This window comes from Glossina fuscipes, unplaced genomic scaffold (assembly GCF_014805625.2).
Source record: "Glossina fuscipes isolate IAEA_lab_2018 unplaced genomic scaffold, Yale_Gfus_2 28, whole genome shotgun sequence".
Taxonomy (NCBI): Eukaryota; Metazoa; Arthropoda; class Insecta; order Diptera; family Glossinidae; genus Glossina; species Glossina fuscipes.
The window spans coordinates 10,101,894-10,126,001 of record NW_023998423.1 but is presented as its reverse complement, the minus strand read 5'-3'; the positions used below and the strand labels follow the sequence as shown (position 1 = coordinate 10,126,001).

Genomic DNA, 24,108 nt, shown 5'->3' with positions numbered 1-24,108 from the left:
TTAAAATGACATTAGAATATTAAATAGTATTAAAACGTACATTAACATCCACCATATTCACACAGTATTCGAGCAACGAAACTGACATCTCCTCAAAGCAATCTAAATAATCCTCAACTTCATGTGGGTTGGCTTGCTCTGAACTGGATATGCAAAACCATTCTTGTTGTATGGTCGTTTTAGAAGATTTTAAACTTAACGATGATATTGGTTTAGAGCCCAACTTCTTAAGCAATGAATTATTAATGGTTTTCAAAGCACTCAACATATCCTTTGATGGCAAATATCTAAATGGTAAAATAAAATAAGCTTTGTATAAAAAAAAATAATAATAATAATTAATTGAAATATTATTCACTTTTTTCTAGGTTCGGCTTCCACCATTGCAATCTTTTGCAGCATGGCTTTGGATGGTGGATTTTCAACAATATCTTCATTCACGCTGACCTTCTCCAAATTCTTTCCTACATTATGAGAGCTTTTGTTTTCTTCTGTTGAACTTTGATGATGACGATGGTGATGATGACTAGATTGCAAAGGTGACAACGAAGTTTTTTTACGAGCTCCTGTTGAAATTTGTTCGGCTGACGTTGAGAATTCTTCCTGCTGTTTGTCTAAAGTGTTTTGAGGTAATTCTTCGTGGGATTTATGAAGATTAGGTGCTGGTGAATTATCGCGAGACCAACTAATGCTAACTCGAGTTTCCTCCCGTACAATTAAATCGTTATCGCTAGCCTGGGCTAAATCATACGGAAGATCTCGTAAAGGCTGCGTTTCTGTAACAGCTCTTTGGTTATTTGGCTGCTGACTTGTGGTCTGTTTTAAAAAACTTTCCGACTCCACTGGTAAGACTTCAGCCGCATTAAACTCTGGTGATTTCTCTTGCAGGGATCTACAATTGCAAAAAAGTATTTGAAACGAAAGCAAACTGTAAAATATACATCTTACGATATCACTAAGGCAGAACAACTGCTGACTATTAAAGGATAACACGCAAAACTACTCCAAAACATTTTTTTTTTTTAATTCATTTACAATTTTTTTAAGAGATTAACAAAAATTTTAGGCAGAAGCACGTTTCGCTTTATTTGCAAATTCTGTTCACTTTCAAGGTTATCACAGACTAGCTGTTTATGCATGTAGGTCAAGTGGAATTTTGTTTTCTAAGACTTGCGCATTTGCAAAAACATAAAATTTGCTTTGGTTTAGACCTTAACTAAAGTTTAACTTACCTAGCCATTATTTTTTTATCCGTCGCTGAACTGGGACTCGGTATTGATGTTAGAGGTATAGTATAAGTATTCTGCCTTTGTATTGTTCTTCTAGCCGGACTAGGACTGGGTAAATTTCTAGGTCTGGGTATTTTCGAATCACTAGCTTTACTGGGTTGTGGACTAATCGCAACTTTAGAGAAATCCTTGGCCAAATTTTTAATAGCATCCTTACAAGAATCACAATAATTATCAGCACACGCTATGGATATATGAGGCTTTACCACATCTCCACAGCCAATATCGCGTTTATGTACCTCCTCGGTGTTGGAAGATGAATGACACTGTTTGCTCGAGCTTGAGGTGTTGATAGCATAATCTCGGTATTGTTTGATTTCGGTATTACACGATTTATGTAATAATTCCCGCTTGAGTTGTTCAGGTTTCTCTTCTTTCATTGGTGTAGGCGGTGATATTTCTACTGTACTAGTTTGGGTGGTATTTAAGCGTAATAAGTCTTTTGTGTCGGTGTGACGACTGACGGTCTCTGCGTAAGACTGGGTGGCAGAATTTTGCATTTCAGGACGATACTGTGTACCTACACTGTGCACTATAGTCGAAGCGGTTTGACAACCACAACTGCTAACCGTTATAGGTGTACACTGGGTACCTATGGTCTTGCGTTTAATATTCAATTTTTCATTATCGCCTAAACAAAAAGTATTACTGCGCTTGGGCGTATCCAATAACTTCAGAGACACCGTATTCATTGAATTCTCTTGTCGCATGTCTTCAGTACTTACAGCCACTGTACGCTTTGGTAGCCTACATTTTCCGCATAGGATATCGCTAATTCGATCATCTGAAGAACCAACTGTACGAACCTCGGGCTTACAAGTTACAAACGCTTCACGTTTATTAGGCTGAGCCATCACTCCCACATTATATTTTTGTATTTCTCTAATGGCCTTAGTTTGGATAGATTTATCTAATGATATATGCTTCGGAGGCTGTATCTGAGTACCTATGGATACCATCTCTTTAAAGCGTTCCAGTTTGCGTTGTTTTTCATGCTCTTTAATGGAAACTTTAACCCGTTCTTCAACTTCAATTTTTGTATACAGCGTCTCAGTAACATTTTTAGTTAATGAGGCACTGCAGCCTACGTCACGAGATGATTTTATTGGCATTACCGAACCGCCTACGGCTATATCGCGTGTGCTTTTTTTCACGCACATAGTACCTACATCACGTTTTAATACGCTCGCTGACGGAGTAGACGACCGTAAACGTGCCCCCATACTCTCTAGAGAAATAGGGCTGATCCGTTGTGGCTGGAATTGTACAGGCGAGGCATATTTTGGACTGGCTATTGGACTTGGGGAGGAAGAAAGCCGTGTTAACTCACGAGCTCTTTGCAATTCTTCTTCCTTACGTTGTACGGCTTGCTGCAGACGCTCCTTATCCTCACGTAGCTGAGAAACTTCGCACTGCAAAAGAAAAAAAGAAAAAAAAAAACAGAAGAGGATTTAAATTGTTACCGTAAAGGGAAAATAAAGGGTGAGAGTGATGATTCAATTTATATGTAAGAAACACTTTGCATTGCTCTCTTTTCGCTTGCCTTTAATTCAGGTATTGCTTTTACTTGTTCTTCCAAATCTTTCATGCGCCTTAAGCTCAGAGCCATTTGCTCACGTATATTAAACAAGGTTTGAGCGTCGGCTGTTGAAGAAGAGGATGTAGGCGCAGCGTCAGGCAAACAACTGGGTGAGGAAGGAAATTGAAGAGATTCCGTAGTAGAGGCGGTAGTGGTAGTTGGACTAGAATTGACTAATTTTGTGGATAAAGCATGTCGTCTGGGCGGCGGTGCTGGCGGTGTATTTTGTGCTGATAATATATCCTCCACTGGACTTTTGGCATTAGCTGCCACAGCAGCTTTAACATATGACTCATATTGCTGTTCACCGGGCGACAATTTCTGTTGGAAAGCCAATGGCTTCATATAGATCTGCGACGTACGGGGTGATTTATTGCCCGTAACACACGAATCTGAAAATATAAAGATTTCTTCAAATCATTTTTTATTTATACACTTTCATAACAATTTCTTTAATTTCCTTTAGCTTATTCACAATTTAATATCGTTTTACTAAAAAAAACTAATTTAATAAGTAGACCATGCGTGTAGACATTCAAATCGTAACTAGAGCTCGAAAAATAAATGCAGACATTCGATTATACAAAGTCAACGAAACATAATGTTTATTGTAAATATATTTAATATTTATTGTTACTATCATTATTATACTTTCAAATATACTTTTATCGCTTTTCATTTATTAGCGACACTTCACTCTCCGTTAAAAATGAAACAATGTTAAGAGTGCGATTTACTAATGTGCACAAAAAAAAAACGGAATTATTTAGAACAAGTTGAGTAATTTTTCTTACAAATTGGTTAAAAAATAAACTTTACCATATTTGCTTAGGTTTCAACCAAACTGTCAACATTTTACTTGTCCTCTTTTTTTCTCTTCTTCAGAGATAAGAGCTTCTTGTTTAATTGTAGCATGATTTACGATAGAGAAGTTAATAGGTTTTAATTTTTATTTTAATTATTTACTATCTATTAAAAACAAGTATTAATTCGTAAGAGCTCATTAAGATTTTCTTCCTTATCTCCTTAAGCTGGTTGTCTATTTCTTTAAGCTGGGAGGAGCATTTAACTTGAACGAAAAACAAGTAAGAACATTACATTCAGTTATAACCGAATCTTTTACGCCCATCATCATTATCCTAAAGCAAGGAAAGGAACTAAATTTTCATACTCTATATTACTGGACAGAAAGTGGAAATTTACACCATACATGTGTTGTGCTTTATGAGCGACAATGAAATGTTTTCACAGTTTTTGGCTCATTGGCGTGTGGGAATTGTAGGCGTGTGTTCTAATCGGTTTGGATCATCTTCAAATGTTTGTGTGGAAAATGTTTATCAACGATACTATACAAGTGGGCAGACGAACAGACGGACATTCTTAGCTACATTAGGCGAGGCCGATTTTTCGATTTTTACGCAGGTACCACAATATCGCCCATAGAATCACATTTTTGTACGTTTATCTACTTTAGTTTATGGGTAATGAGCAAAACCCCGAATTTACTTTTGAAAAGCAAAGCAGTACTGTAGGCGTACATTTCGTTCGATTATATAACCCTAATGTACTATTATGATAAATACTGATTTTGATTAAGACTATAACAGCTTTTCAGAGACAAAAATATCTTTCGTACCCTCCCCCATTTGGACTTCAAGAGTATATTAAGTTTATTCGTCTGTAAGCAACACCCAGACGTATTTGAGATAGACTTATCTTTTATCTTTATTATAACAAAAGATCTTGTCTGTCCGTCTCTCCATTTTGTTTCCTTGTTAATCTACAGACCAAAATTTGCAAAATATTTTGATGAAATTGGCCGCATTGACTAGTTTCAGGCCAAAAAAGAGCACTTTTGGCAATTGTTCGGATCGCAATACCTTTTCGACCACTTCCAACACAATGCTTTTTTTTTTTGGGAAAATTATTAGATGAATGACCCCATGAATACCCTACAACGTGCAGGGTATTTATTGATACTTTTTTTATTTAACTTTAATAAACGAAACACAAACTTTATCATATATATATAAAAGAAATTTGAATATCGAGTATACATATTTCGAGTGTGCGATATTTAAGTTGCTTTCACAAATGTCATTTGATTCATAGTTTATTTTCTTTTTCAATATTATCTATATGAATATAATCAAAAGCAATTAATATTTAAATTATACTCTGGCCGTGCGTAATCTATGATAAGCGTTGTTTGAAATTTTGCCAAAAAAAAAAATACATATATACATGCATACACGTATTTCGAAATCAAAAATTTTTAGTGAAGATAATTTTTTATTAAGAAGAGGAAAGAAACTATATTGGGCTTAGGTCGAATCTTTCGAAACCCTAAATTTGCTTTACTTGCGCTTCCTAAAGAAACGAAATTCACCAGAATATATATTTCATTCTCAATTTCATATGACAGAAATGTAACGAAACCAATTTTTCTATTCCTTCTTTTTAAGGGTACATACGGAGTCTTTTAGCCTCCGCAAAAGTATGTCTTTCCGAAATATCGTATAAAAAAAAAAAAATCAAGCCCGTTAAGAAGTTTGATCCGTAAACTTTCGAGTTACTTTAGATATTCACTTTTCAAATTTATTATAGATCTATGTAGACCTTCGAATCTGTGTAGGCCTTTGAATCTATTGTAGCTGCCGACTATAAAAAGAAAAACTATACGCTTTCGAGGTCATGTTCAGGATTTTATCAACTGCGGACAAATAAACGGGCAGATGATCAAACAACGAACGTACATACGAATAGATGAACGAATGTGATATCAAACATAAGTAATCCCGTAAGAATTTTTTTTCTGTGCCAATTAACTGTATTAAAGAGACATTTTTCTACTTTACAATGTTCTTAAGTCTTGTACATATTACAACCATCAAAGTCAACTAGAAATATGAGCGCCCTAAGTGTCAAAAAACTGCTGGGAATGGTCAAATTTAATATTCTAATATTTAGTTATCAACACAAAACATCAGATCTAAAACGTGATGAATTCTATTTATAGCATTATGTGGATCGTAATCCCTAGACGATTTTAAAAGCAAGTCTCTGCTCGTGGCAGTAGATAATTTTGAAGCAATATCCGTAGATATTTTAAGAGATCTATGGCCTTGAAATCTTCCTACATACATATTTTATAACATCAACAATCGACTGAAATCCCTTTCCACGCCACAGTAATTGTTGAAGAGAGGGAGAACCTGGCAAATGCGATATTTGATCAATGATATTAGTAAACAATTTGATCAGAAATCTTAGGAGCAAAAATCTTAAAGGATGTGTTTTAGTGACGAAATGGCGGTTCTGCTCATGCTAAAAACCATCTCTATTATTAATTTGATTATGTCTATGTATTCTTTATTAACCAGGGAACTGTATTAACCTTTTCAGCACTATACTTGTATACTCGTCAAACAGAGAGCATGGGTAATTCAATATTAGGCTTTAATGAAACAATTTGACAAAATGAGAAAATTTTGTGAGGAAGATCCGATAAGGACAGATAGACGAGTCATGACGTACAGATTCGTCATGCATAGTCAACTGGTTAAACAAGGTCTGCATCCTGCTAGCTGAAGTGATGCGTCTCTTTGAAAAGTTTGTGGCGCCACAACTCCACTCTTGCTAGCACTTAGTTGTTCTAGGCTGCTTCCCACACTTTCAGATATTTTGTAAAAAATTTTTTACATAAACTGAAGATGAAATCTTCTCCATAGCTTAAATGTACAAGTCAGCTGGAATACTAAATTAATTAATGAATGCTTAAAGGAAAATCGCAAAATTCATGAATCAGTTAACCTCGGGTGATCTCTTCACATGTAGTATGCATTAATGTTTTAAATTCAAAACTCATGAATCGGTTAACCTCAGGTGATGATTGGAAACTGGATTTCTTCGTGTATGCATTTATGTGTTAATATTTAATTTAGACATTCACTCAAAGTAATTTATTAGGTATTCAAGCCAACCATAAACTTTCTCTATCGTTTAATTCGAACACTATCTGTACATTAAATATGAGTTATATGCTTGCAAACCTACATTCTTTCCACCAATTCGTATGGAATAAAGCTTTAGCCTTTTGTGCTGTTGAAGTTGCTGCTGATAACCTCGTCGTCTCATTAGCAGACCTATCACAAGTAAAAGATTTCTTTCGCTTGCGTCTCCTAATCAAGGAAGACGAAGTATTAAACATGTTTTCCACAATTTTTTTTTGTTTTTTTTTTTTTTTTTGTTTCTTGCTTTCAATATTGTTTTATGCTTGAAGAAAAAAGAAGAAGAAGAAAAGAAGAACCATCATAGGTAAATAAAAGCAGTTTAAATCGAGTTATTAGAAGATTATATTTTAGAGCATTTAACACAGAACACAAAGATGTTAATTTGTTGTTATTTTGTTAATAAATAAAAGCGCTTCGTTTTTTTTTTTTTTTATTTTAAGTTTAATTTTGAAATTTTTGAAAAGATTTTTTTCGTGGTGCACAACTCACTTTCTAATAAAAAATTTTTGAATTTTTTTTTAATTAAATTTAACATTTTTTCGTTCAATATATCATCCATAAAGACTTTAGAATTTTAGGATATTTTTCGTAATATTTTATATGTTATTGTAAACTTTTATGCTTTTCTCGTTGGCGCCATACGCGAACATACATTTATTTTGGTTTACAACGTTATCAATAATTAAAAAAAAAAAAAAAAAAAAAAATTATATAATATATTCATTCTTGTCTTAGACTAAAACGTATTTGAACACGATTAAGAAAAACTTATTAAGTTAGTAAACAATCGAAAAGAAATTAAAATCAAAAGTAATAATAATAATAAAAATTATACGATCGTTTCGAAAGTTTTCGCTGAACTGATAGAAAAGATTTTACTCTATAAGAAAAACCTCATCATCACCTCTCAGCTAACTAACCAATCAATCTCTAAATATATTTTCCGCACACACATATACACATAAGCATCGAAAAGCAAAAAAAAAAAAAAAAAAAAAAACAAAGACACAAAAATGCTTTGAAGCGAAAAAATATGAAACAAAACTGAAAGCTCTCTTCGCCATAGATAACATAAATGAAAACAATAAGAAATTAGCAAAATAATTAATAATCATTTAAAAAAAATAAAAAAAATTTTTTTTTTTCATAATTTAGGTGAACTGAACTAACTGTTTAATATTTAAAAGTATTTTACTAGAGAAAATAAAAGTTAACTTATTATCAAAGCCAAGTTAGCTTTCACTGCACCTTTTGCGTATATGAATGTATGAAATAGATTGAAAGAGGAGGCAATGAAATGAAAAAGAGCAAGAGAAAGAGAAAGATAATAAAAATATTATGGCATGAAGCTAATTAAAAGATAAGAACTATAACGTTACGGATATCTTATATGAAATGCAATAGCTTAGCAATTTTTTATCGCATTTTCGTATACACCACGGGAGTGTTCTAGTCTATCCATTTTGTTTGTAACATTCACAAATACGTAGCAGGCAGTTTCCTAGTTAAACACATATTTGAGTTGATATTTGGCAAACCTTCTCGCTAAAATCTCTTCTTTCTCAAAATCATAGATATCTGAGACGAAAAGCCCAAACTTGACATTCGTATCCTCAGATCTCCAAGGCGAGATAATAATTTACTATAACGTAAGAGATGTTGATCAAATCCATCTATAACTCTGTATATATTGTCAAGAGTCCTTATAAATCTTCGTAAGCGAGTATTGGGTGCCCATGGCTAGTAATACTTTTTTTCAAATGATTTTGTAATGAAGTTACGCTTTCACATGTAACGCTACTCTAAAGTGTGTTAAGCACTTGAGGACAATCATAGATGTGATTGTATTTTTTAGAAAACGATTATTTATCTCTTTTTGCGCTTCGCCGGAATTCATCAGCAGAGAATTATAAGGTAAGACCATAAGTGGAAAGATACGGCGTTATCATCGCTGATAACTATAATTGGGGCTTGTCTTTCTTATATTTCCGATATTGTCAATCAGAAAACATTGCAAATTAACCGAATAAGTTAAAGTAAATTTTTAAAAAAAGTTGTGCTTGCATTTATCTTTGCGCTAACTATAAAATTGAAATTAAATTTCTATTTACTAAACAATATTACGGTTATAGTATTTTCAATACATCGTTTTTTTCCGGGATGGCAGAAGTTGGAAGAAATGTGAATTTTGTTGCACGTGCCTTCGATCCCAGACCGTCTCAGACACGACGTTTAGTAGGGGTTATCGATGATGGCACATCTGCTGTGTCTTTTTCTATTTACACTACACCCGAATTTAAGGAAATAGCCTCTCATCAGTTGAGCATACCAATGATTTCCGTTAAGCCGGGTTGGTACGAGCAAGATGCCATGGTCATTATCAACAAAATATATCGTTGTGTCGAAATTGCAATGGGTATGCTAGCGTCTTTGGGCTATAACAACGAAGACTTGGTTACCATTGGCGTCACGAATCAACGTGAAACTACTATTATGTGGGATGCTATTACCGGTAAACCTTTGCACAACGCCATTGTCTGGAATGATATACGCACGAGTAGTACTGTCGATCAGATATTAGCGAATATTCCCGGCGAAAATTTAAACCATTTTAAGGATAAGTGTGGTCTACCAATATCACCCTATTTTCCAGCTTTAAAAATACGTTGGCTAATCGATAATGTGCCCGCTGTACAAAATGCATTCAAAGAAAAACGTTGCAAAGCCGGTACCATTGACAGTTGGATAATTTGGAATTTAACCAAAGGTGGACTACATATAACCGATGTGACAAATGCTTCACGCACCCTGCTTATGGATATTACAACTTTGCAATGGGATTGCACTTTACTAAAAGCTTTCTCAATAGGACCTGAAATGTTGCCTGAAATACGCAGCTCTTCTGAAATATACGGGATCGTTACGGATGAGCGCACTTCGTTGCTTGGTATAAAAATAAGCGGAATATTGGGCAATCAACAAGCCTCGTTGTTGGGTCAAATGTGCATAAAACCCGGTCAAGCTAAAAATTCTTATCGATCGGGCTGCTTTCTACTATGCAATATTGGCCATAAACCTGTCATATCTCGCCATGGTTTGTTAACGACAGTCGCTTATCAGTTGGGGCCAAATAGTCCTGCCACGTATGCTTTAGAGGGCGCGGTAGCGGTAGCTGGTCACGCGCTCGAATGGTTGGAGGATCAAGTTCGCATTTTGCCTAGAGCTGAAGATGCTGAAAAATATGCTTCAGCTGTACCTACAACGGGAGATGTGTATCTCGTACCCGCTTTTACGGGTTTGTACGCGCCTTATTGGCGGAAAGATGCTCGAGGCCTGATAATCGGCCTTACCCAATTTACTAACAAACATCACATCGTCAGAGCCGCTTTAGAATCGGTATGTTTTCAAACACGTGACATACTGGAAATCATGTATAAAGAATCCGAACAAAAAATTGATAGACTACATGCCGATGGTCAGCTATCCAAAAATAATTTACTAATGCAACTACAAGCGGATACTGTTGGCATTCCAGTGTTACGTTCTCAGCTCTTCGATTGTACACGGTTCGGTGTCGCAATGTGCGCTGCGCAAGCGCACGGTATAGATCTTTGTCGCTTCGATCCCGACAGAAAAGCGTATTCTAACGTTTTCTATGATAAATTCCTGCCAACAAGTACAGAGGAGGAGCGTAAACATCGCTACGGCAAATGGAAGAGAGCTGTAGAACGTAGTTTTGATTGGGCATAATTTAAGATTCATTGTTTAAATGTTAAGTTCCTAAAGTTACGTTTTGGGTATGGTCAAAAAAGAAAACTTCTTATTCTGATATTCTTTCTACATTCTTTTCATTTTCTGAAATTCAAAGTTTGATCTTTTGAAAGAGGTTGTCATGTTTTTATACCTCTACACTACTTGTCGTGTGTGGCGCAAGATACATTAACTTAGTGCGGACGTATACAACACGCAAAAGGGCTTGAAATAGACTCATGTCTGTCATCATTATACACCAAACATATTGCGAATCTGCCTAAGCTTGTCTGACCTTGTCTGCACGTGTATAACGATGTGTTCTAGTTAAGGACGACCTCTATTGAAAACGTTTTCGATCAGACCTCCTTTGCGACCACTTCTCATATTAATGCCTTGCTTTGAAAAGGCATCATATCTATAGCTGTATTAAGTGAGGTCGTCTAATATACCTAATAGCGGGCTCCGGCTGAGTATAATGTTTTTACTTATATTTTCTTATTCTCACGCCAGGAGCTATACTAGATATCTCAATGTTTGTATAGGAGGCTAATAGAGGATATATGTTCTTGATTAACGTGAATAGTGAGATCGAATCAATCGAAAAGTTTAAGATTCTAGCTAGGAGAACAAACAGCTTTCCATATTTCTTCATGACCATTCTCTTCGATTAATATTTAGTAATCAGCGATATCAGCTTATGGCTTCTTGCCAGAAAATTGGTAGAGCTGTTCAATTTTCAAAATTATCGCTTCACCATATTGAGGCTATAAGTTTGTTTCTACATAATGTCAGTGCCACGTTCCAAATGCAGCTAAATGGGAACAAATGGTACGGCCACAGAATTGCATTGTACACTCTTAGACACCAAGCCGTTTGTAAAGTTTTAAACGTGCAATTTCTGATATTGTGAATGGAAACTCCTTTCGAGAATATAGTATTCCACTGTGCTCTTATTAAAAAATTATTAATACATAGAAATGCAGCATCCTTCTAAGGAACGTATGTGAACAAATATTTGAAAATCTCCAATTTTTCAAGTGCACGCAATTGATTACCGTGCACTGAATATATCAAACACACAAAGAGTAAAAAACATTGGCGCATAACTAGAAGCGTTAAGTTTGGCTAATAAGTGAGACTCACCCTTCACAAAAAACTGCATGAGAGCTATTGAGCTGAAATTGAAAGTCACTGAAGGTATAAACCGTCGACTTGCTTTCCATCGAACCATCGCTGTGCGTCCTCTTAGAAAAAGCTGAAAGACATTGGATTGATATTCCGCCTATGGACAGACTATGCGCATTTTGGTCTGACTCTGCACCCTCTGACAGTAAGGAATTATACGGTCGAATATTTCTATAATATAACGATATGATTCCAAATTTATGGCGACGCAGTTCCTTACATCTTAATCCCCTAGATTATTGTGTCACAGGCCAAGTTGAATGCGAGACCAATAAAGTCTCTCTTAATATTATTTTCATACCCAGTAATTTACGAGGACAAATAGCAGTTGATATAAGTATGGCGTCTATGTCGAATCAAGAACTATTAATTAGAATTTTTTTTGTATAATTACAATAGTTCAGGCATCAAAATTTCACGGAATTATAACCAATTTTAGAAAAATAATGCAAACACAAAAAATCACAATTTCTTCGCAAATAGCGAACGCAGCGATAGGACCCTACAACGCACATTTCTTATTGAAAATGGAATGAGAAATAAGTAAAAATATTATAGTCGGGTCAGACCGACCATTAATTATCCTACACAGTATCGTCCAATACAAGCCTTACTAATAAATTTAGATTTTTGTAGAGACATGCTTTTTGTGGGAGCTACGGGATCTCACAGAAACCAGCCGAATATATGAACTGACGTTGAGCAAATCTAACAAATTAAAATTTCGCACCAAAGATCATGTTATTCTTTATCCACTTTCCTCATAAAAAAAGCGCTCATGAGACTTCATTGCCGGGATTATTTTTATGAAGACCCACATAGGGCGGTTGGGGTAGAAAAGGAAGAGCTCTCCGGTCGAATTTTAGTAGAATTAACTTCTATGTCAATTTTTGAATATGAAATATTGGACCGCTTTGCCATACGGAGTATTACTTTTCCAATGACTATTCGAATGGTTGAATGGGGAATGATCAACGCATTGTCCATTTAATGTGGCGTAATACTATGACTGAATGATTTTTGTTGAAAAATTTTGAAATTTTCAATTTATATTTTTCATATAACGATCCTCTCACGATAAAATCTAAAATCCCAACCAATTTCAATAAAGTTCGTCCGTGTGCGAAAACATTACAATGTAGCAAATATCGTCAAAACATTTCAAAAGTTACATTCTGTAGGTTGAACGCAGAAACACATGGCCAGATATCAGAGAGATAGACGGTCAGCGAAGCTGAAAATCCTTCTGACTGTAAATCGATTTTTATAGGCATAATGAATAATCGAGGACACAATAGTAAATTCTTCTGGATACTGCATGCACAGGCACAAACATGCATATAGCACACGCATAAAATTTATATGCTTTGTACCACAAGTGTTATAGGGTATAATTGTGTGGAAAATTCAGCAGCTGTCTTTTCAAACAGTCGGTATTTCTTCCCCTCTATATTTGTCATATGTAGTTTTATACAACATTTAGAAAATTTATGCAGTCCACCAAACTTTTTTATAAAAAAAAAATAAAAAAAATAAAAATTCAAAACTAAAATAAATGCAAGAAAAACTATTTAAATTCTTTAGACTAACAATTCAATTCATTCAATTGAAATTCAAATTTATCAACTCTAACGTATCTTTTTCGGATTTGTTTTTTGCATAAAATTTTGGTAACAATTGCTTTGCTAGCGGAATGATATGTAAATTTTTTTCCAAAAATTCCATGTTATTTTATTTCACATAAAATGTAAAAAAAAATTACGAAACGTTGACGAATGGTTTGACCTAATTTTACATCAAATGGTAAATGTTTCAATTATTCTTTTAAATCTCATTGTTAATACACAAGTACTGATGTCTTTCCCAATTATCGCAAATTTCGTCCGCAAGAATGCGACTTTGTATACCCTTCTCCCATGACCAAACCGCTCAACTTAAATTTCAAATTTTTCAAAAATATTTCCAATACTGTGTGTGTGTTCTCTCAGATCGAAATACTCATATATACGCCTTAGAAACTGTTGTAGACTGTGTATGCTTGACTAATATATGTCCCTGACTCGAAAAGATACAGCTGCCCGCACGTCGGTCTGCCCATGCGCTATTGAAACTTTCACTGCCACAAAAATTAAGATCAAACAAGAGAGAAAATTATATTCGCGTATGGTTGAATCTTTTATTCCCACCATCTGGTTCTGCCGCGAGCAAGAAAAAACTACAAAATTGAGATTTCGACTTTATAGGAATTGATTTTTCCATTTTCAAGCAACGATCACTCAATTATTTTTGCTGTTTCTTTGATCGTTTAAGAACATGATACCAAAAACATACAATTTTTTTTTAGGTTTCGTAAACAAAAGTGTCCTCACATTTCATTTCGCAACGTATAAGTGTTCCCTGACTGCTTTGGTCCATTTTTAATATCCATCTACCTGCATCCACTTGCAATATTTCTGCCAAGATATAAATTTTTGTGACTACAAGCGCTCAAAATGAATAGACATGCTTACATCGGGATCAGGATTATATATAATATAGGCTTTTTTAAGCTTCTTTCTGGATGCCGCAAACGTTTTGACAAAATTGATATACCGCCAACCTTAGGCCTGCTAGATACGAAAATGAAAATTGATTCATATATTTTTAGCTAATGGTCAAGGGCAAACTTTTTACATCCATCAGATATATCCACAACTAACTAGCACAACTACCGGAATAAGAGGAAGATCTCACACTTTTTTTTTTAAGCGATAAGTATCTAAGATTCGTTTCAAAGCCAACATAACTTTCCTACATGTGTTCGTTTGTTGAAGTTTTTTCTTGTTTAGTTCTTTTTTCTTTCTGGTTTTTGTTGTAATTTTCCTTATCCACATAAATGCTTTAAAAAATATTGAAGTGATTTTTTTTTTTTTTTTATATTTCTTCTATTTATGTTTCTGTCTCTCAGCATGCGTGCGTGACTATGAATCATGCACACAAACAGCCGAAACCGAAACCAAAGTAAATTATTAAAGAAGTGATATCTGTTTGTTTGTTTCGCCAATTTTCCCACGTCAAGAGACACCACTAACAGCAAATAAATGGAAATTCCACATTTGTTAATGACCGACACGTTATAACACTCTACATTAACATTAGTATAAAAAGTTTATAATGAAAGATCAGTTATGCTTAGCTATTCATATACAATCTCTATAATAGACTTTTGCGGTCACTTTAGCTCTGCTCTTTATAGAGGTTAGTTAATAAAACGATTCGATTCATCTCATCTTCCCTGAATAATTTCGTAGCTAATTTTTTGCAAAAACAAAATATTAGATGGAAATATTTGCTATATTTCAACAGCTTATGTCATATGAATAATGATTCTCTTGCAAAGATTATTGTGCAAGCAATTGAATGTTAAACGGATGCAGATCACGACTTTTCTACATAATTTTTAACGAATTTTTTTTTTGCTTATATCGGCTTGGGCGATGCTATGACAACACTTTTGTCTCTCAACACCTTTTAGCAAGTCCTACAGTTCTTTCTTCAACTATATTAGGTCTAGCAGTTATTGTATAAGTACTTGCTGCAGACATTGTTCTTGTTCAAGCTGCTTTACGAAAACAATAAATTTTTTAGTTGGTTTTCATGACGCATTTCACATTAAATAATGATTGAAAACTAGTAGGTTTGCGGAATATGTTTCAGCCGTGAATTTGCTACGCCTGGCATATGCATTCAAATGACAGCTAAACAAGGCAATAAACCAAAAAAAAAGAAATGCCTAAGTGAAAAGGTGAGTAAACATGCCTAAACCGACTTCAAATGCTTCTTAGTCAGGGAAAACAGTTTGAATTATGAATCTATACTCATGTACTTGTAAAACCATGCTATGCAGCTGAAGCATGCTATGCAGTTGACGCTGATTATAACGTCACAAAGTTGATGAAAACTTAAAAATCTGAAACAGGATCTGCAACGGAGATGGTAGCCGTTACATAACTTTGAAAATGAATTTTGATTTACAAAGTGTGCAGAATCTTTCAACAAGTGGCATGATTTTAAATTACGGGTCATTTTTGAACTGTGAGCATAGAGCTGTCATTGTGATGACATTTGACGAATGAAAACTAAACGGTGTTCAAGTACATTCGCCCTAAACTGGATTTGTAATTTGTAATAATTTAAATAAAATTATTCTCAGTGACCCTGTCCGTCTGTCACAACAAGGACTGCGAAGACCGAAGAAATAATCGAATAACTTCCTCACCAACAGAAAATTTTTGGGCTGACGGTGCCATTAATCTATACGTTTTCGAAAGTGCTGTTCTCGTTTGACTGTAGCGGTTGAATGCGTACTTTATCGAAACATCCCAAAATTAATGCTAGATATGGGTATTGTTTGAAATAGAGCAAAAGTCGTGAAATAATGCGCCTATCACGTGGTTAAGAATAAAGCGACATTTCTCGTTGAAAGACCGTCCATTAATCACTTAACAGATTTTTCTCTAAAAAGGTAACATTTTCGTATTTTTATTATGTTTAGCTAATGTTAAGAAATTGAATATCGTGACAATGAAACTTACCCGAAATGTCATGAAAGTACAGATGATGATGCTTTCCACGAGACCAACCATTCCGCTTGTCGCGAGTTTGAAAACTGTTATTATTGCGATCACTCGTATGGAAATCAAAAGCGCCACTTCCATCTCCCATGTCTTCGTATTTCTTCCTCTTTACCGAAGCTCGTTCAAGAGTTCGCTCAAAATCACTGCACACTTCATCTAAGGCGTCGTGTAGGAAAGCCTTAGTTTCTGGTGGACTGTTCGCAAACCTATATAAACTTGTGTTTGTGACATCGCTATCAGTATAACGAGAAGACGAGCATGGAGCAGCGAAAGGCGATGCGGAACGAGAGTGCTGTTGAGCCGCATTGTCAGTGGGAAATCGTGGCACTGAAGAGGAGCGTTGACGACCAGTCGGCGCTGTTTGATAAGGTGTTGATGTACTGAAAGAAAGGGTGCGTTGCAGGAATTGTTCTGGTGTTTGCGGTAATTCATTTTCATATGGTAACTGAAAAAAGGATCAAAGATATTTGTTATATCTAACTCATCTAATGTTTAACTAATTCTGAATTCTAAATTCGGCATCAATAAGCTTTCGCCTCGCGAATCTATGAAATTTATTTACGCTTCATCAGCATAAGATTCCAAGTTCATTTAATAGACGCACATGAGATAATACATTAACAAGCTAGTAGGATGACATATAGACGAATCCGTATGATTTGGAAATAATGCCTTCAAACCTTCAAACAAAATTTGACGGCTTTCTGATCATTAGCTTACGAGCTAAATTACATTAATATTAGGGCAATGCTACACGTGAAGTTCAGATATTTTCATTGTTTTGACAGCAATAACTTGCCGGAGTGCCATGAATTTTTGGCACACTTCCTTTGAAGGTTGGTACAAACTTAGAATTACAGGAATTAGTCGAGAGTCATTCTACAACTATATGCGGCGAACTTGTTGACTGATGCCTTATAGCTTCGATTCAATTTTGAAAATGTTCATCTTTGCCCCCTGGTTTAATATCTGCGATGTCGGAACAGGTTTGTCAATAACTTAAGATCTTCATAGACTCACGCAAATACCACATCCTGACGTAACCTTTAATTGACTGACAGACAAGGCACAATCATCAAAGTGCTGAGCAACTTTTTTGTATTCACCTAAGGTTATATATATCCCCGATTCCAGCAAAAACGAATATTGTGTTTTCTTTCTTTTCTTTCGAATAAAGCTAAAGCGAATTTCGTTACAGTCTGTGAGTGGCTTCCGTTTACTTTACAATTTATTTTTATTTCTAAACATCAAAGTGTTTTTATTTTTAATATATTTTAAATGTTCCAAATCCAGTTCACATTTAACACGGTGTTAATGTGATTTTTTTAATGGACAATAAAAAAACTCAACTCAACGTGTCACATAACTGTATTAAAAATGTGCAAAATTTTATATGTAAGAAGTGCGATGATTGTTCAAAATGTTTTAAAACACGATTTATAGACTTTTTTTTATTATTATTTATGCAAACTTGAAAGAAAGAAAATGTCATTTTTTATAAAAACGCACCATTTTCAGTAAAAAAGCAAACTATAAAAGAAAGTAAGCGATGCTTGTTGAAATTTTCTTCGCTACTTACCTCTGTCAATGTCTGTTGTTTATCGATGGCATCCCATTGATCAAAAAGTGAATCTAAACCCAACATAACTTCCATTGATTTACGTGATCTGCGGCGGCTGCGCCGTTGCAATTCTTCTTCAGATGGCTTAGCATTGGCCAATGCTTCACAATATCGTACAAAATCCAAATCAATATGATAGCCATAGGGACAACAATTGCAGCTGCGCACATTTGCATATTGCGGCAAGTGACCTAAAAATTATGAAAGCAAACAAAAAAGGAAAATTGTAACTTAATCCATCATCCAAACCTGAAATATATCAGTCAAGTGAAAATAATGAGAAATTGAAATGAAATTTAAAAAAAAAAAAAAACCGCAAAACATGCGAAATTACTTTTACCTAAGGCCAAATATTTTTAAATCCATCATCTGTTTACTTTTGTAAATCAGATCAATATTTTAATATTAAATTTTAAGGTTTTAGTAATTTTTTAAGAAAAAACAACTAAGAATATTATAGTCGGGCAAGTCGGCCGACTACAAGGGTCTGGGACAATTCTTATTTTTATTATGGAGAACAAAAATTATATTTTGCTTCTATATAAGGACATGTTTTCCACATATACATAACGCAACCTAATGTAGTACGAATTTAATCCTTACCTAGGGCAGGATCCAAAAATAGGACTAGATGGTCCAAATTTTATAGAGTTCATTTTTGTATGAAATTACTATTATGGTACAATTTTCATCACCACATATTAAAACTTAAATTTTCTGCTTTACAAGGGATGAATTTTGATGAAAATCCTTATTAGGGTAGGATCCAAAAAATAGTTCGAGGTAATCCAAATTTGGTACAGCTAATTTTTTTATATTAACTTGCATTATGGTATAATTCCGATCATGAAACATTGAAAATTATACGTTTTTGTGGTGTAAACAGTTTTCGTTATACGAGAGGGATTCAAGGATTGGGAATGCCGAAGTACTACTAGTTAGTCAGTTTTGCCATTTTGAAAATTGCAATTCTTTTTCATATAACGACTTTTCAAAATAGGTCGTGATGCGGGGAGTGATTGAAAAGTCGACCGGTCCAAACCATTTTCAATAACCTTCGTCCTTGGGTCAAAACAAGTCACTATACCAAATTTTATCAAAATATCTCAAGAAGCGCGACCTGTAGCTTTAACAAAAAATTTACATGGACAGACATCAGACAGATAGACAGACAGGCACGCTTAAATCAATCCAGATTATGATTCTGAATCGAAGGGGTCTATTTTAAGCCCTTCTGCGTATTGCTTATGCATAGGGTATAATAAAAGACATCCTAATCTTCTCTGCTTGTCTCGCATATAATACAGCTTGCTGCAGTACAGCATCTTCAAAAGTTCAAGGGAGACGTACTCTTCATCGCTTCGAAGCGACGTATGTGAACAAGGCTAGAAAGTGTGGAGGAGATGGAGGGGAACTCCAACTAAATTGAGAGTTGTATTTTAAGATCAAGCCTGATAGTATCATATCTGATCAAATAGACGCATGTGACCACAAATGTCTGTAGTTTATGCGCAAAAGAAGAGCGACGCTTAAAGTCCCAATTCTTCGATACTGTCAATAATAGCTTGCATTAAACGGTAAATAAAGTTATATTGCAAGAATGCATTCACAGAAAGGCTTGGCGATTATTTGAGTTTCTTCTCAAGGCATTTATGTATATTTTTTCTTTCTTTAATCTTTTATTATGCTGTGAGAATAAAGATAATTCATAAAAAAAAAAATACATATAATAAATATTTATCCAAAACTTACTAATAGCTTCAGGAGTATTACGAAATGTTTGCAATCTTTTTAACGCAACTGTTGCACGTGCCTTCGAATAACACAAAACAATTAACACAAAAAGAAGTAGAATAAAAAACATTTTTTAATAAAAAACCGCAAGATACTGCATGTTATTTTTTAAGAATTTAAATTGATGTTCTTTATATGATTATAGTTGAAAAAAAAAAGAAAAAAATCAACGCGTAAAACTGAGTAATTTTTCGTGCGTGATCATCTTCGTTATCTGTTGTTTGTAAATTTAAATAAACTATAACAACGAAGCAAAGCAAAGAAAGAAATAAAATCCTATTAAGTAAAAAGCCACGGAACATATAAACTGATAAGAACCGTTTTTTATTTATTTATTTGTTTTTTTATTTTATCTGTCATGATAGAATAAAAGCTTAATGAAAAGCTTTCACATAGAGAAAGAAAGGGATAAGTACGAAGTTTGGAAGTCCACAGAAAATCTAAGATATAAACCTTTGGCTGCTACGAAAGCTGTTAAGAACTTTCATCGATTTAGGAGAGCATAGAAAACGTTTTCAATAATTCCACCTGAAATGGAACTAGGACTTGTTCAATTATTTTATGTATCATTCCTTATATTTAATCTTGGCTACCTTAGCACTTTTTGAAATGGTCGTTGGCGTAAATAGGCGAAGAGGTTTTGAAAGAAAATTGATCAACTTAAAATGAAGATAAGCCAGCATAGTCAGTTCGTTCATTTCTTTGTCGTTCCTCAAGTAGGCCCTCAAGTGCGCTTTCTTTCTAATAAATCGCAAAATGTTTTGTTTAATTATTTATAAAAAATATAGTTAAAATAAATTAACAGCCGAATTCGTTTCACTTTCATGAATAAATCATGTGCTCACGGTTAAACTAATCCAAAGAAGAAGAAAAAAGTTTTATAAAGAATAATTTAGAAAAAAAAAATGAAAAAATTCATGTTTAATTAAACGAGAGGGAAACATGTATCTACACATCCAACCCAGGGAGACATCTTCAAGCAGTATAAATCCGAACCGATGTTGAACCCCTACAGCGTTTCAAAGTTGCAGACGCTTGGCAATGGGTCGTCGGGCTCTTTGGACGGGCATTTATCCCTTATCATTTGAGAAGAGCTCAGTCTGCATAACTCTTGATCGAATAAATCCCCTTGAACCAATGAACGAATCTACACTTTCCAATTTTTGCTACTCGACAAAATACTCGATAATAAATAAATAAGTAAGAACATCATAATCGGACAAAGATGACTAGTAAATACCCTACACCGTCTAAATATCTCTAAAACTACGACCTGTAACTTGAACAAATTTGCATAAACAGAGAGACGGACAGACAGGTGGATAGACAAGTTTAGATCCATTCAGAAAATGATTCTTAATCCATCAGTATAAAAGAAGATGGATCAATCTTAAGTCCTTCTGCATGTCACATACATTCACACAAACGTTAATCGTATATGGTATAATCAATGAAAGCTTCTTGCATTTTTCTACTTCACACCCCTCGTGATACAAGGGTATATCAAGCCTGTATGGATGTATGCAACACCCAGAAGGGGTTGAGATAGATCTCCTTTTTTTTATACCTAAGCTTGTCTGTCCATCTTGGTTTCTTCTGTTCAACCTACATGGCGCAAATTTTTAAGATATACTGACGAAACTTGGCCCAAGGGCGAATGCATTTGAAAATTGCTCGAATAGGGCGACTATTTAGGCTACCTCCCATGTCAGGCCTTACTTTCTAAAATCATTATATGAATTGAAGGATGGCGTGGAGGATTTAATGGTGGCCTATGGCCTGTTATAGTGTTTCTCTTGTACTCTTGTATTTCTTCTCGATTTCATGTCGCCAAATCCGGCCGAAAGGACATCATGGATGTACACGTTAAACAAAAAGACACTCAAGTTGCTGTCTTGAGAAGAGAGCTTGTTATGTTCTTGAGGATACGGGAAAATTCCTCTGACAGTTACTTTTTAGAATCGCACTCATGGGATTCGCCTATTTTCAGTCTATACCTAACCCACGAACCACCCATAGATTTTCTCCTGAAGCCAAACACGTACACGTGATGGTCTGCAATCCTTTTCTCATTTCTGCTCGAAATTCACGAAAAAGCCAGAATTGCTACAAAAAGTGAATTGATCTCTGTTGATGAGATTTCTAATTTGCCGTCAATTGTGCACAAAACAGAGCCAGAGAGGCTCGATACCAAGTCATACAAAAATCTCTGCATATTATTATCATTGATATAAAAATCTTTAGAAGAAATTTGAAATTTGGTGCAAGTATTCCAAGAAAAGCATAGCGATATCCCAGCAATTCACTGAAACACGTAGATACCTTTTTAATATGTTATGTTTAATCGTATGTTTAACAATTAATGTCTTGTTACCGGTTATCGTAATTGTTAATGCTTTCTTTGGTAACGTTTTAAGTTGTTGTATGTCACGCCAGTAATTTTGTCATCGTACATAACACTTTTTTTCTTTACTTACTTCTCAGAAATGCCGTAATGAACAAATTGCAACATTTCACAAAACTGGCGATCAGTATATTAAACAAAATCAACACCCGCTATCGAAACAAGCCAAAAATAAACATAAGCAGACAATCAACCAGTCGCTCCGCCAAAAATAAATAATATATTATATATAAACATAATCAACTCTTCTACAGTGTTTTCAAAGCTTCTCTGTTTTTTTATTTTTTTCTCCTTTTTTTTTTTAAATGATTAAATGTAACGTGTTATGCATTTTAATGTGACGAACGGCAGTCATGCGAAGCACAAAAAAAGTGCACACAAAAACATTTTGTTAATTTCAACTTTATTAGTGACGTTTATTAGGCCGTATTTTTACCGGTTGGTAAAAAAAAAAAAAAAAAAAAAACAAAACAAAACAAAACGAAAACATTTAAAAATCTTTGACAAAATTTTCAATGAAGAAACCCAAGCATCGCTTATGTATATTTTAACTTATTCAAGCAATACTTCATTTTATTGATGATATTAACGAGTATTTCGTTTATTTATGTTTCTCTTTTTTCTGGCTTTTTTTTCTTTTTACAATTTTCGTTAACCAACCAGCCGCGCATGCGCCCACCTTTCCAAGAGTTTACCCAAAAATTGCAATTTGGTTTACTTTGATTTGTGAGTGATATGCTTACAACCGCCTCCATATCGCGAACGAACTAATATACGAGCACACACAGATATCCCACTCATAACTGGTTAACCACATTGTAAGCCGTCTAAAAAGTATTGAACCTTTAAGGTATTTATATATATCCATATATATAATATGGATATAAAGGCATAGACTCCTACATTTCAGTCCATGACCTTGCCGTATTTTTCCCGTCACAATCAAACTTATAGGATTTCCCAACCATATATTGGAAGAACTGGTTTTCAGGTCGGGATAGCCTGATTACGCTCCGTCCGGACTTTAGGTGGATTCAAATTTTCGAAAGAATTCAGCTCAAATCCCTTCGGGTTGTTCGAAAGGTGAGCATTTCGACATTTTCAACGTTGTATACGCTATAGGAACCTTTCAGAGGATTTGCTTAAAGGCTCTTATACACTATTTTTCTTTTGGCAAATACCGTTTCCTCTTGAACTTCTAAGTACAATGTCTCTGAATATGAAGAGCCTTTTCTCCCGCCCAACAAGAGCACCCGACGCATCGCATTCTTCTGTGCTGCTTCAAAAGAGTTGTAATCTTCGCCACAAGGTGACTGTTCATCTCTCAGCAAACTGCTTAGTTTCTCTTCCCTTAGGCTATGACCTTTTCCCCATCTTAAAAGTCGTAAACTCTCTACATTTTCCCACTCATTATCAATAGCTTGAAAACTGGGCCAAGTTCCTTACGTTAGAATGCGGATCCGTAAGCAGAAACGTCAAGGGACATCAGGCCGTAGGACGAGCTAACGCCGCCCAAAACCCAAGTACATTTTGTGATGTTTAGGTTGTAGACGGTAATATGACGGACAGCTCGTCGCCGGCCAAGACAAATATCTTGAAGTCTGCTATTTTCAGAACTAAAATAAGTGAACCATTGTTTAGCTGCTGTTCTTCTTCTTCTTCTTCTTGTTAGTCGTCCAAATTACTTCCTTTCACAGCCTTTTATTCATCATATATAGAAGGTTTCGAAGTCAGTTCCGAGTCAATCAACAAATACCGTTCCACCTATCGCTTCCATGACTATATATCATACAATCTGACATTTAGTGATTCACCGCTATTTCTTAAATTAAACGCTCAACACTTTTTAGTGTA

General features: G+C 34.8%; 2 protein-coding genes across 8 annotated transcripts in view; one reads left to right on the top strand and one right to left on the bottom strand.

Annotated features, from left to right (window-relative positions):
- The window catches only part of LOC119636241 (KN motif and ankyrin repeat domain-containing protein 1), a 65,775-nt gene that overhangs the window by 2,854 nt on the left and 38,813 nt on the right, over positions 1-24,108 (bottom strand). For 2 of the 7 annotated variants that reach the window (XM_038031512.1, XM_038031508.1), the window contains exons 3-8: positions 18,015-18,247; positions 16,394-16,880; positions 2,833-3,260; positions 1,233-2,701; positions 359-892; positions 41-287 (exon numbers count right to left, since the gene is read on the bottom strand). In XM_038031512.1, coding sequence (XP_037887440.1) covers positions 41-287; positions 359-892; positions 1,233-2,701; positions 2,833-3,260; positions 16,394-16,880; positions 18,015-18,247 — 3,398 coding nt within the window. Of the gene's footprint in view, positions 1-40; positions 288-358; positions 893-948; positions 1,186-1,232; positions 2,702-2,832; positions 3,261-6,924; positions 7,257-7,370; positions 7,594-16,393; positions 16,881-18,014; positions 18,248-19,808; positions 20,089-24,108 lie in introns of those variants that run through there. The other 5 variants (XM_038031510.1, XM_038031509.1, XM_038031513.1 and 2 more) reach the window with 5 other exon arrangements.
- LOC119636242 (glycerol kinase-like) lies at positions 8,661-12,870 on the top strand. Its single transcript, XM_038031516.1, has one exon. It carries the CDS (start codon positions 9,042-9,044, stop codon positions 10,629-10,631), a length of 1,590 nt encoding a protein of 529 aa, XP_037887444.1. The 5' UTR covers positions 8,661-9,041; the 3' UTR covers positions 10,632-12,870.